Here is a 14,065-nt window from a genome sequence, read left to right as displayed (position 1 = left end):
ACCCAGACTTTTTCCTCTGCCCCAAATCTCTACAAAGAACACAAATTACTTCCATCTGAATCTCTAGCAGCAAAGGAAAATAAGAAGGAATGTCTTCCAAAAATCAAAACTGGGCATAAGCAGCGCCCTCCCTCCCCAATAAAAGGTAGAAGATAGAGAGTACTAAGGACAGCGCTGGGGATGGCTACAGAATTGGCTGGACCCAGGGCAAAATGGAAGTTTAAATCACCATATTCAAAACCATTAAGGATTTCAAGATGGCAACAGCAGAACATAACATAGACTGTGGACCCCTCTTGGTGTAGAGCTTTGTGTGACTACAAAGGCCTAATGCTCAGAAAGCTAGCTTAGCAGAGAGGAGGGCCTAAGCTCAGCTCTACATGGGAAGGTCTGGGGCATGTGGAGGAAGCTTAGAGAACACAGCAGGCTCAGGAGGAAGCACTAAAGCTCCCAAATTCTGCAAGAGGTTGGGCAGCCATAGTGGATGCGGCAGTGCAATAAGCCTTCCCTGACCCCTGTGTGTACCTAGCAAAGACAACTGTCCCTTTATGAGAGAAAAGGTGGACATATGAGGGAAAAGACACTCTGAGAAGATGGAAATATGCAAGAGGAATAAATCAGGAGTGTTTCCTAGCCCTCCCTAATAATCATATGGCAGCGGGTTCCCATCACTCAGAGCTCTGCTAACAAGCAGCTACAAACAAAGTGGAACACAAAACTAAATGTTGCTAAACACGAAAGGAAAAGCCAAAGCTGTGCATGAAAGATATCAAACTTAGTGACTGAAGCAAGGCCAGTAGAGAGAAATGGGGCTGTGCATCCCCAGAACCAGCTCAGCATCATAATCCTTAATTACCCTTAAGTTTGAACATGCAGCAGAGTCCCTTAGAGGACCAGTTAAACAGCTCCTAAGCATTTCTAGAATTGGGCTGGCTCTGTATGGTCGGGTGGGACTCCCTCCCTCACATTACTGACAAGTCCCAGAGTGATGCTAATGCCATTGGCCCGGGGACAACTCTTTGGAAACCATGTGTCTAAATGCAGGGATATAAACCTCAGTTGTGAGTGAAAAGCTGGGGAACAGCGCTCTTTGCAGAGATGGGGGGCAGAGAAATTTATCTGGGATACCTAAACACTGACTTCTTCTTTGCCATCAGTGATGATGTGATTGCTTAGAAATGGAAAGAGCCCTGATCATAGATGGCTCTGAAGGGATAGCTCGTAGACGATTACTCTGGAAGATATGAACCATGAACATAAGAGGTTAGCAATATGGCAGAACCTATTAAGAACCTCAAAAGGTTACTTACTGTATAAAAATCATATGTATACCAAAGAGACAGAACAAAAGATAAAAAACACATAGTGGTCAGGAATAAGACAAGGCTCTCCTCTTTCCGCTTCTATTCAACATTATTCTCGAGGACCTAGTCAGGGAAATTAGGCAACAGGGAGAAATAAAATGTAACTAGAAAGGAAGAAGCAAAACTACTTCTACTTGGAAGTGACATGATCATACATATAGGAAATTCTAAGGAATCCTGTTCTTACACACACACACACACACACACACACACACACACACACACATACACACAAATCTATCAGGGTTTCAGAATGCATGATCATATTCAGGGTAAGTTGCATTGCCACAAATTTGCAATGCACAATCTGAAAATGCAATTGAGGAACAATTCCAGTTATAATAAAAGAAAATATTGAGGAGTGAATTTAATAAAACAAGGGTTCAGACTTGTTCACTGAAAACTATAAAACATCATTGGAAGAAATTAAAGAAGAGGAGCTGGCTGGAGAGATAGTTCAGGAGGTAAGAGCACTTGCTGTGTAAGCACAAGGACCAGATTTCAAATCCTAGCACACATGTAAAAAGCAGAGTGTGTCCACATGTACCATATGAGGCAGAGACAGGAGACACTGCTGGGCTTGCTAACAATCAGCCTAACTCCAGGCTCAATGAGAGACCCTGTCTCAAGGCACCAGAGAAGAATAATAGAGCAGGACCCCTGACATCTTCCACTAGCCTCTGTGCACATAAATGGGCATATACCACATTCTCACATATACATATGCACATGTACACATATATATACACACATTAGTTTTAAAGAAATAAATTAACTAGGACCTAAGCAAATGTAAAGATATTCCATATTGATGTGTTAGGACTAATAATGCCATGAAGGTAAGACTCCAGGCTGACCTCCAGATTCAGCACAATCCCAGCTGGCCCCTTTGCAGAAATGAGCAATCTGACCCTAAATTTCATATGGGGTACAGAATAGCCAGAGAAATCTTGAAAATAAAAACAATTTGTTGGTGTCCCACATGTGATTCCAAGCTTATTGTGAATATACAGAACTCCCTGACACACATATATAAGCACAGTAAGATGGAACATCTAGAAATAAATCCAAATGCCTATGGCCAGCTGACTTTGACAAAGATGCCCAAGCAAGTCGACAAGGATGCAAATCATTTCAACACACGGTGCTAGGACAACTAGTTACCTATGTGCAAAAGAATATAGCTCAGGGGTGGGAGAGGTGGCTACTCTTGCAGAGGACCTAAGTTTGTGTGCCAACACCCATACCAGACAACTCACAACTACCTAAAATTTCACCTCCAGGGGATCTGATGCCTCCAGCCTCCTTCACACAGAGACATGCACAGATACACACAAAACTTAAAACTGAAAAACACTTAAAAATAAAGTTGAATCCCTACCTCATATCATACACAAAAACAAACTCCAAGTACATTGATCTTTTTTAAAAAAAACTAAATACAAGAGCTAAAACTATAAAATCTTAAAACACATAAATTTTCATGCTCTTGGGTTAAGTAATTGTTTCTTGGATATGGGGCCAAAAGCACAGACAATGAAAACTGATTATTTGAACTTCAAAAAAAAATTAAATCTTTGTGTTTCAAAATATACTATTGAGGAAATGAAACAGCCAGCAAGATGGGGGAAATGCTTGTAACTCATGTATCTGGTAAGATACCAGCGTTGGGGGGGGGGGTACATCAAGAACTCTTACAGCTCAACAGAATGAAGACAACTAGTGGACCAAATATTTGAGTAGGAAGTTCTCCAAAGAGAAAAACAAATGACCAGTAACCACATGAAAGATGCTAACATAGTCATTAGGAAAATGAAAATTCAAAGCACTCACTAGGAGGCAATAAGCTAAAAGGCAGAGGATATGAGCATCGAGCATCACTGAGGATCAGGAGACCCAGGGCCCTTTCATGTCACCAGAGGAAATGTGAAATGGGCACTGCTTCGTAAGACTGTGGCAGCTCTTCATAAAGTTAAACAAATTTAGCATGTTGTACAAAACTTCTAACTCTTAGGTATGTATCAAGAGACTTGATTGCATATGTACTCACACATGTGGGGACACACACACACACACACACACACACGGAGAGAGAGAGAGCGCACACACACACACACACACAGAGAGAGAGAGAGAGAGAGAGAGAGAGAGAGAGAGAGAGAGAGAAACAGTTATTCACAATAGCCCAAAATGGAAACAATTCAATGTCCATCAACTGACAAATGAATAGGCAGAATGTGGCATTTCTGCACCACAGAGAAACATGTAGCCATAAGATGCAATGGAATACTGATATGCACAAAATATAGGAGAGGCTCAGAAAGTGATGGCAGCGGAAAGAAGTCAGACACAAAGGGCCACATATGCTGGGTTCCATTGACAAGGATAGGAGTGTTTACTGAGTGGAATGGGGCTTCTTTTGGGGGAATGACAAATAATTCTGGAACTAGGTAACAGTGATGCCTATGCACAGACACACAAAAACCACTGGGACAAACACTTTGAATGAGTAAATTCGATGGCATATGAATTATACCTCAGCTTAAAAATAGAATTTGGCAAGAGGTATTTCATTTGGACAATGTTCACAGCAGCTACACGTTCCTGAGATAATGGAATCACATAGCCACTGCCCTGTGCAGCAATCTCACTTTCAATCTGTGGCTAATTAATCATGCCTCAAGTGTGTGGTCTGTTCTCACCCATCTCCAATCAACAGAAAACTCTGAGCTTTAATAGAGCAGGCAAAAAGGAACTTCAGAAAGCATAGAATGAACCTGTGGTCTTAATGACTCAATGCCAAGTTGTTAGGCAAAAACAGAGGGGAGCACAAGAAAATGGGAAGGCGATTGCTGAGAGCAAACCAGCTCCACAGATGCTGACAGAAAGTGCTGAGGAAAAGAAAATGGACAAGCTGCTGCTTAGAGCTAAGGAAAACCATCCAGAACCCAAAGAGGACCAAGAAATAAGAAAACAGACACATTAGCCAGATGTAGTGCATATCATTTAATCCCAGCACTTAGGAGGCAGAGGCAGGCATATCTGTGAGTTCAAGGCCAGCCCGATTTATATAATGAGTTCCAGGATAACCAGAGCTACATAGTGAGACCCTGTCTCAAAATAAATAAAAAAAAAAAAAATAAGATAAAAATAAAATTGGTGGGGTAGGGAGGATAAGGGCAAGTTGAAATGTGACTACAGAAATTCCTGCATCAGTCTAACATAAGCATTGGAAGGATAAACAGGAAAAATGTTCTTGGATTGAAGGAACAACGAAAAGGAAGCTTCCCAGCCATTATGAGTAAGTACATCCAGGTGCCAGCGCACAAACAATGCCAGTGAAGCGAGCTGGCATTGTGAAACTGTGAGCAGAATGCAAAGAGGAAAACACTGAGGCATTTGCAGCTTAGAAGACAGAAACCCCAGGTTCTCCACACAGGAGTGAGGATTACATTTACCTCCAACTGCTCACCAGAGATGCTGCATGCAAAAAAGCCACTGATAAATATCATCTGGGTGTAAGTGCGCCCAGAGCCCGATGGCTCAGGGGATAAAGCTGCTGGCTATCAAGCCTAACCTGTATTTGAGCCCCATAACCCATAGGGTAGAAGAAAAGACCAGACTCTCCTGGGTTACATACATGCACACATACAAATAAATATTTTAAAAATGCAAGTTTTTAGAAATACAGGATGTGTATTTAGAAAAAAAGGGTGTGTAAGAAATTTGGTTATGTCAATCAGAGGCATTTAAAAAATTGAAGGAAGAAAGCTGTCCTGGTTGATGTTTGACCTAATAGATGGAGAAAATAGAATCTACAAAGCAGAGGGAATTTATTTTTAAAAACATGTATGGGGGACTTGTGTGGTGAACATATCTTTAATCCCAGCACTATGGAAGCAGAAGCAGACAGATCTCTGTGAGACCAGCCTGTTCTACAGAGCAAGTTCTAGGACAGCTAGAGCTATATAGACACACCCTGTCTCAAAACACACACACACACACACACACACACACACACACACACACACAAATTGTATGGAATATTCAGAGAGGAGGAAAAACATGTATAAAACAAGAAGGGACTTCAAAGGTCTAATACTTAAAAACCAAACATTTTAATCACAAGGTACTGAAAATCGCAAATTAACAATAAAAAAATAATCTATTCACCAAGACTTTTATAAATGGGTCTGAATACTCATTGGATTAAGAAGAAAATGGAGGTTTTGAACTTTGGGCATGACTGAGTTAAGAAGATTCCTTATACAGACCCTAGGAAATGGACCAGTGGGCAAGATATATGTTTTGTGGTTATTAAAATGTGTACAGTTTAGGAGTCCCCTTTAAGAAAAAAAAATCATCAAAGTTTGATGTTTGCAAAGTTAATCTCCCAGTAGAAAAGTAATCCCCCAAACCTCAGAAAGGACTGGTGAGTGTCTTCTGTTCTCTCTAAAGTGCATCACATGGAAAGTAGCAGGGGAAGCCACAGAATAAAAGCAACATCAATTTATATAAATTACATAGAAAACACAGAGTTGGCAGTAGAGCTGATTAAAAATAAAACTTAGAATCATATTTTGCTGTCAAAATTGATAAGTCTTTGACAAAAGAGATTAAGGATATAGAGAAGAATGGATCCCTAACAGGGGAAACTGGAAAAGACAAGGTGTTTGTTTGTTTGGTTGGTTGGTTTGTTTTTCCAACCTGATGGTGGGCCTTTCTGAAACCATAAGGTAGAGGCTGTACTTACTTGTAAAGTGGGTATTTTCACTGCCATTAGAATCAAACAAAAGCCTCCCATCATGTTTTCTGCTAGATACTAGCCTAGGGATGCCAAACAGCTCAGTTACTCTCTCTCTCTCTCTCTCTCTCTCTCTCTCTCTCTCTCTCTCTCTCTCTCTCTCTTTCTGTGTGTGTGTGTGTGTGTGATGTTTTTATTGTGAAGTGTGATTTTGGCATTAAAAATGGATCACTGGGGCTGGAGAGATGGCTGCTCTTCCAAGGAACCCAAGTTCAGTTCCCAGCACCCACATGGCAGCTTACATCCACGTGTAACTCCAGTTCTAGATAATTGGATGCCCTCTTCTGGTCTCTGTAAGCACCTGCAAGCATGTGGTGTACATAAATTCATGAATTTGGATTTAGGCACATATACACATAAATAAAAATAAATAAATAAGTTTTTAAGTGGGTTGCCCTGTTATAGAGATAACAGTAAATATGGAGACAAAATTCTAAGATAGCTAGCTATACGATGCAATTTAAAAAGAAAAATAAGTAGTATAAATATTGGCAAGAATATAACTGCTGAGATTTTTAAATGATATGGCACATTGAAAAGCCCAGAAGAATCAGCTGACAAACTGTTAGTGCTGGTACAAGATTTTGAAGAAGCAAAATTTTAAATACACAGCTGTGATGGCTCATTTTGATTGTTGATTTTATTGCCCTACAAAAAGTCTAGGACATTAGTGAGGCACAATTTTGGAACTGTAAGGGTCTCTATGAAGGGTTTCCAGAAAGGATTAACTGAGGGCAACACTACCCTATGGGCTGGGGTACCATACTGAAAGAATAGGACAAAAGAAGAGGCTGGAGTCACGGCTCTGACAAAGCACTCCCTCACTGAACAAGTGTGAGGACCCGAGTTCAGATCGTCAGCACTCACATAAATGTGGGTGGGCGCGGCAGCCTGCCTGTGATATCAGCCCCCAGCAAGCTAGCTAGCCAGACTAACTGGATGAGAAAACTCTGAGAAACTCTGCCTCAATATATAAGGTAGAAAATATCATACTCTGGTCTCACACACACAGGTGTGTGTGTGTGTGTGTGTGTGTGTGCATGCACACATATAAACATGTAGACACACATGCACACATACCACATACATAGACACATGTTTAAAAGAAGGAAGGAAGGAAGGGAGGAAGGGAGGGAGGAAGGAAGGAAAGAAAGAAAGAGAAAGAAAGGGAGGGAGGGAGGGAGTGAAAGCCAGCTGAGTCCAGGCATGTTCCTTTCTCAGTTTCTTGATCCAGGAAGGTGTAGTCTCTTCTCAGACATGATAGATTGTATCCCCTGAGACAAAATAACCTTTCCCCCCCTTAAGATTCTTCCTGTCAAGCCTTGGTCATGAGAAAAGTAATTCAATAACAGTTACATCCAGAGTTCGTGAAGATTTCCTTGTCAATGTAAGCAAAGGTCAAATATTACAATAGGAGATGGACAAAAAAAAAATGTGTTTAAGAACATCAGGAACTCTGGAGGCAGAAGCAGGCAGATCTCTGTGAGTTCAAGGCCAACCTGGTCTAATATAGTGAGTTCCAGGACACCCTGATGCTGTTTCAACATACACAATCATCATCATCATCAGCAGCAGCCAGAAGAAGGGCTGGAGAGAGCTCAATAGCTGAGAGTACACACTGCTCTTGCAGAGGACCCGAGTTTGGTTCCCAGCATCCCTGTCAGGAAGAACCCAACCACCTGTAGCTCCAGTTCCAGGAGACCTGATGCCCTCTTCTGGGCTCTATGGGCACTTGCATTCATGTGCACATACCCACACCCAGAGATACACAGTATACATAATTTTAAAAATAAATCTTTAAGCATTCTTTTAATAATGAATAATGTCTGTCACTACAGAGTGTTTATGTAAATGATGGTGCATCTATTGTGCAAGAGTGCAAGTAAAAGGAATGGGATGAATCTGTTTCCCATATAAAAAGCTCCCCAAGGCTTTTCAGTTTAAAAAAAAAAAAAAAGGTGATTTGCAACACTAATGTCTAATTTGAGTCATTGAATCATTGAACTATGCATGTTGGCAAGCTGTACAATGAGGTCTTCAGTGGAAGAGAGCAGGAAGGAGGAAGACTTTGGCTTTGATTTTATTGCTTGATTTTCTTACAACAAGAATATATTCAAGAAAGGAGGTAGATATCTGTACACAAATGTTCACAGCTGCATTGGTCACAATAGGTAAAAAATGGAAACAACCTGAATGTCCATCAACAGATGAATGGATAAATACAACGGGTCTATACAATGGAAAATTATTCAGCCACAAAATGGAATGAAGTCCTGATTCATGCCACAACATGGATGAATCTCAAAAACATTATGCTAATGATAAAAGCCAGACACAAAAGGACAAACACTGTATGATCTTACTTCTGAGGGACCTGGAGAAAAAACAGAAGGCAGCCTGCTATTTGTCAGGGGCAGAGGGGTGAGGATTGGTGCACAATAAAGTATGTCAGTCTGGAATGGTAACAAAGTTCCGGAGATGCATGGTGACAGCCAGACAGCCATGTGACTTCATGCTAATGAACCAGACAGTTAACATATTTTTAAAGTATATTTTATGTTATGTGGAGTTTACTATAATTAAAAAAAAAAGCTAAGTTTAAAAAAAAAACGACAATGGTCAAACAATAATAACTAAAGCACACAGAGCTAACATTGAAGGGTCTCCTTTTAGTGAAATACACATCATCCAAAATGTGAATATATAGCCAGGCCTATAATAAAGAGTAATGAAGGCAAAGGACAGAAGCAAAGACAGAAGTTCACTGGAAAGGAAGACAACAGCTTCACAGAGCAGACCCAGGATCCTGGACTCCCATGGATGGAGGCTCCCAGGCTAAGGGCTGAGTACAAACTGACAACACCAGGCTTGACCCGAGTCTGTGGATGGTGAGGAGCTAAAGTATATCCTTGAAGGGATGTGACATCCATAAAGAAAAATTCACACATGAGCACACACACCCAAATACACACACATACATACAAACACATATATACACAATGCACACATATACACAAATACTTAGATACACACACATATATACAATACACACATACACACAAATATGCATAAAATACATATACATACAACACTTACATATATACACATATATGTACACAATATAAACATACACACAAACACATACATGTATACATAAACATATACATACAAACTCACATACACATACCCACATACTCAGACACTATTCCTTTAGGGCAGCAGCAAAAAAAAAAAAAAAAAAAAACCATTCACAGTGAGAAAGAAAAAGCCACACATGAGTAATTAACACCTTAAGGCTGTGCCACTTATGGGTGTGGGGTCTAAATTTATACCACCCATGGGGAATAGAAACTGTGAACCACAAATTTAGCATAAAAATATTCAAGGTGAATGAAACTCTCCAGTTTGGAGAGAGAAAAACAAGACCAGCTAGGCACGATGGCATATGCCTTTAATCCCAGCACTCAGGGGGCAGAGGCAGGAGGATCTCTGTGAGTTTGAGATAGCCTAGTCTACAGAGTAGTCACAAGAGAGCAAGAACCACATAGAGAGACCCTGTCTTAAAAAAGAGAAGGAGGAGGAGGGGAAGGGAAGGAAGGAAAGAAGGAAGGAAGAAAGAAAGAAAGAAAGAAAGAAAGAAAGAAAGAAAGGAAGGAAGGAAGGAAGGAAGAAAGGAAGGAAGGAAGAAGGAAGGAAAAGGGAGAGCAAAACCAGTCTCGCTAGGAACATGAAGAAACCCACAGGACAACTCAGTGTCTATAATGTGCTCACAATTTAAAAACAAAAAAGAAGTATAGCTCAGGAGCATGTGCACACAGGTACACTCTCCCCAGAGTCAGTACCCTCAAGGTCTGGACATTAGAGGGCCAAGAAGGACCTGTGTGGCATCACAGAAACGGTGATGGACAGAAAAGTCAGAATACAAAAGACAATTCAAGGGGCAGAGGAAGGTCAACTGCATTAAGGAGTTGCAGAGCATGAGGAATCTTTTAGTCATGCAGACAGTGCTGCCAACAAAAGGAGTCTGGAGCTCCTGAGAGGTCTTAGCTGGGCATAAGGTAATCAGCCAGGAATTACCATGAAAGGGGTCCCAGGGATGTGGTGTGAGTGGAAGGATAGAAAGCTTGAAGCTGGCAGGCGCATAATGATGAAGTACAAGATTGTTCACTCCATCATTATAATGACCCGAGTGCATTTTTGCAAGTATTACCTCATAATCCTCACACCCTTATTACTCTACTCCCACACTGCAGCTGAAGAAACCAGACTCAGAGAGATACTGGGATGTGGCAGGACTGAGGCTCCTGCCCAGACCTTATACTTTGGAGGCTCTGCCTAACCTATGAACCTCCCTTCTGCTTCCTTCTCCTTTTGACTCCTCCCCACCACCACCATACCACCCTCACAGTTCACACTGCCTCTCCCTAACCCCTATGAGCTCACACTGGGTCTGAGTCACACAAGCCTTAGCAGACAGGTAGGGGTGGGCGGAACTGAGGAGGGAAGGCTAACTGAGTGGTGAGTACTGGGTTTGTCTTTTTTGTGACTACCAAGCAAGGTTGGAGAGGTGAATCCAGAATATGTGACCCATTCTGGATTCTTTCTGAGCATCTGGGGTGAAGCAAAGAGCAGAATGGGGATCCATTTGCGGAAAAAAAAATACACAGTGGGGCACTGTCTCTCAGACCAAGCCTTTAAAAGGTCCCTAGATAACTGCCTCATTCAAAGAAGGATCCAATCTTCAACTGGCCCCTAAGGCCAATTTAAAGATGTTGTCCCAGCCTAGAAGGATCTCAAATAAGACCCAGGCCCAGCTTCTCATAGCTTCTTCCTTCATAAAATGAAAAGGATAGTTTGAGACTAACCATCTCTCAGGATAGGTACTTCTGCACGAGACAAGCTCTAGCCCAAAGTAGAAGAGATGAGATAAGAAAAGGCGTGAACGCTGGGGCAAGATGGCCACTTTCTTGGGCTGGGCCAACACCTCCTTCTTCAGACAGCTCCTGATAGGATGTCTGTGGCTACTTAGCAACTCTGGCTTGCCCAGACGTAAACTGTCAAGTGTCAAGGCCAAGAAGAGATTGGAAAAGTGAAATGAATGCTAGGGATTGGGTGTATTTGTTCCCAAAGATTCATAAGCTGGGAGCTTAGTCCCCAGTATAAATAGCATGGAGACAGCAGAACATCTTAAAGATGGAGTTTGGTAGGAGCTGATTGGGCTGTGGCTGCCTTGAGAAGGGATCCGTGCAGGTCTTGTGTGTGGCTTAGTTCCTGGGAGCTTATTTTATCTAAATGTTCTCAACCTGATAGACCTAGAACGCTAACAGTTCAACCTAGATTGCCCTTGATTACCCATGGTTCCTCAGTGCCACTCTATGAACAAAGGAAGTATCCTGTTGAAGTGCCCTGGAGTTGTTTTGCCCTAGGCAGCCCCAGAGATGCCCCCACCCAGAGAGTCCTATAGGTCCCAGGCACAATGGGCAGCCTCCATCCCCACCCTGTAACACATACATGCACAGGCAGGTCTTGGGGGAGGCACAGGCTTACCTTGATGCTCATCCAGCTTTCCCATGGTCTCAATCTGCTCCACCAGGTCATTGGAACTCCACTGGCTCATTCCAATAAGGATGGCATTCTTACCTTCAGCCACCTCCTCTGAGGGAAGGGAAGAGATGGGTATTAGCAGACAGGGATGGGTAGGGGAGGCCCTAACCAGAGCTGGTGTCGGGGGGGGGGCGGGTACTCATTTCACCCATAAGTTGAAATAGACTTGAACATTTTCTTTTGCAGTGCTAGAGATAAAACCTGGGGACTTGCACATGCCAGACAAGGGCTCTATCACTGAGCTTCGTCCAACACCAAAGACTTTGACTACTGAAAGTATCTTCACCTATAGGACTAACCCATTGAGGATTTTGTCCTCGAAACCATGCCTTGATGCTGTGACTCACCAGGGTCCTATGTGCTATAGCAAAAGAAAGTGACAGTGAGGTAGTCATCCACTCCTAGCATGGAGACTAACATTTCTTAGAAAGAAAGGACCAAAAACTCATGATTTGCCCATAGTGTTTCTTCAGGAATGTGATTGGACTTCTGTGAACCTCCATTTTCCCATCAGTAAAATGAAACAGGTGGTGTCGAACTCACAGGGTTCTGGGAAGGATCAGAAGAGGTGAAGGGTTTCAGAGCCTCAGTGCACAGAGGGGGCCCAGAGATAAGAGCCACTATGCTCATGTCTTCTCCTGACAAATCACTGGAGGGCTGCTGGAGCAGCTGTGAGGTAAGGGTAGGGAAAGAGTTCTGGCTCTAAGCTGTATGAAATGTATGCTTCCAGCTCAGCTGCAGGAACCCTTTAATGTCTCCATTCCCTGCTCAACTCCCTGTAGCCCTGTCTCTGCCCTTAATGATTATTCTGGGAAGAAGCTGGGGGGCTGTATCCCCTATCGACACCATACACAAGTCCTGGGTCCCCCACCACATGTGTGACACAGTCCCTCATCATGGAAAGGAACATTTGTATAAGAGCACACCTGTGGGAACAGACATGCTTCTCACTGCCAGCACCCACCCTAAGATGAGCCCTTGTGGTAAAGAGCTTTGTGCCTTCCTTCACATCACACACATAAAGTATGTTGAGGAGAATCCCCAAGCTCTGGATGATGAAAAATAAAAGCTGATATCTGCCTTTCTGGCAGAGGGTTTCTCCAGCAAACAACATGGTGGACCGAAAGGTTTTGGGAGCTGTCCAGCGTTCTGACTCACACTAGTACTCAGTAAACCAGATCTCATCTCTGAAAAATGCCTCCTGCCTTACTGTGTTACTTATTTGATTTAACAGTCCTTATGAAACTTTTACTAATGGTATGGGTATACATGATTTACAAATATTAATTCATAAGCTAAAAGTGGTGGTGCATTCTGCAATCCCAGCACTCAGAAGGTGAAGGCAGGATATCAGAAGTTCAAGGCAGCTTTGGTTACATAGTGAATTCAAGCCCAGGCTGAACTACATAAGACCCTCTCTCAAACCACACCAAGCAAAAACAAAAAGGAAACATTAAATTATCATTTTAAAAAATTGAACTAATAACGGAGTTAGAAACGGCTCTGTCAATAACATCCTGCTACACAAGCATGAAGACTTGAGTTCAGATTACCAGAACCTACAAAAAAAAAAAAAAAAAAAAAAGGCATCACATGCTTGTAACCCAAGTGTTAGAAATTGTGGGGCAGAGACAGGTGGATCCTGAAGCTGCTTGACCAGACAGCCTTGCCAAATAGAGTTTCAGACCCTGCCTCAAAACGTAAAGAGGGAGAGTCATCAAAAAAGGCACCCGACATCAACCTCTGGTTTCCACATCTCACACACACAGGAACAAACCCACAGTCATGAGTATATGGGCCCCTACAAACACAACATCTCACACACAACAGCAGCAACAGGGGACAATGATTCCTAGCTTTATTTTTTAAACAAGAAAATTGAAAAAAAAAAAAAAAAACAGAAGTTGAATAATCCTTGCTCAAGATTTCTGCCTAGCACCCAGATTTAAAACCAGATATGCTGAGAACATGGGTAAATTCAGATATCCCTAAGTCTGCCATTGTGGCATATATCTGGAATCCCAGCACTTGGGAAGCTGTAGTAGGAGGATCATAAGTTTGGGGCCAACCTAGGCTACATAGTGAGAATCTGTCTCACAAAAAAAAAAAAAAAAAAAAAAAATTGGTAAAGAAAGCCCTACCCTTACATTCTGCCCTCCCAATATGCTGTCCTGGACATCATGGTATTGGATGGCCCCAGGCACCTTGACAACTTCCTCAGCCAGGTGTGTTCTTTCTGGGGACAAGTTCACATCTGGGGTTCTAATACTGGCCAGAACTCTAGAACTCTAAC

General features: G+C 42.2%; 1 protein-coding gene across 2 annotated transcripts in view; it reads right to left on the bottom strand.

Moving 5' to 3' along the window:
• The window catches only part of Pitpnm3 (PITPNM family member 3), an 89,712-nt gene that overhangs the window by 52,458 nt on the left and 23,189 nt on the right, over window positions 1-14,065 (bottom strand). For both annotated transcript variants that reach the window (XM_051180077.1, XM_051180078.1), the window contains exon 3: window positions 11,716-11,823. In XM_051180077.1, the coding sequence (XP_051036034.1) occupies window positions 11,716-11,823 (108 nt within the window). The remainder of the gene's footprint in view (window positions 1-11,715; window positions 11,824-14,065) is intronic.

This window comes from Phodopus roborovskii, unplaced genomic scaffold (genome assembly GCF_943737965.1).
Source record: "Phodopus roborovskii unplaced genomic scaffold, PHOROB, whole genome shotgun sequence".
NCBI lineage: Eukaryota > Metazoa > Chordata > Mammalia > Rodentia > Cricetidae > Phodopus > Phodopus roborovskii.
The sequence above is the reverse complement of the archived record's forward strand: the minus strand, read 5'-3'. Positions and strand labels throughout refer to the sequence as shown.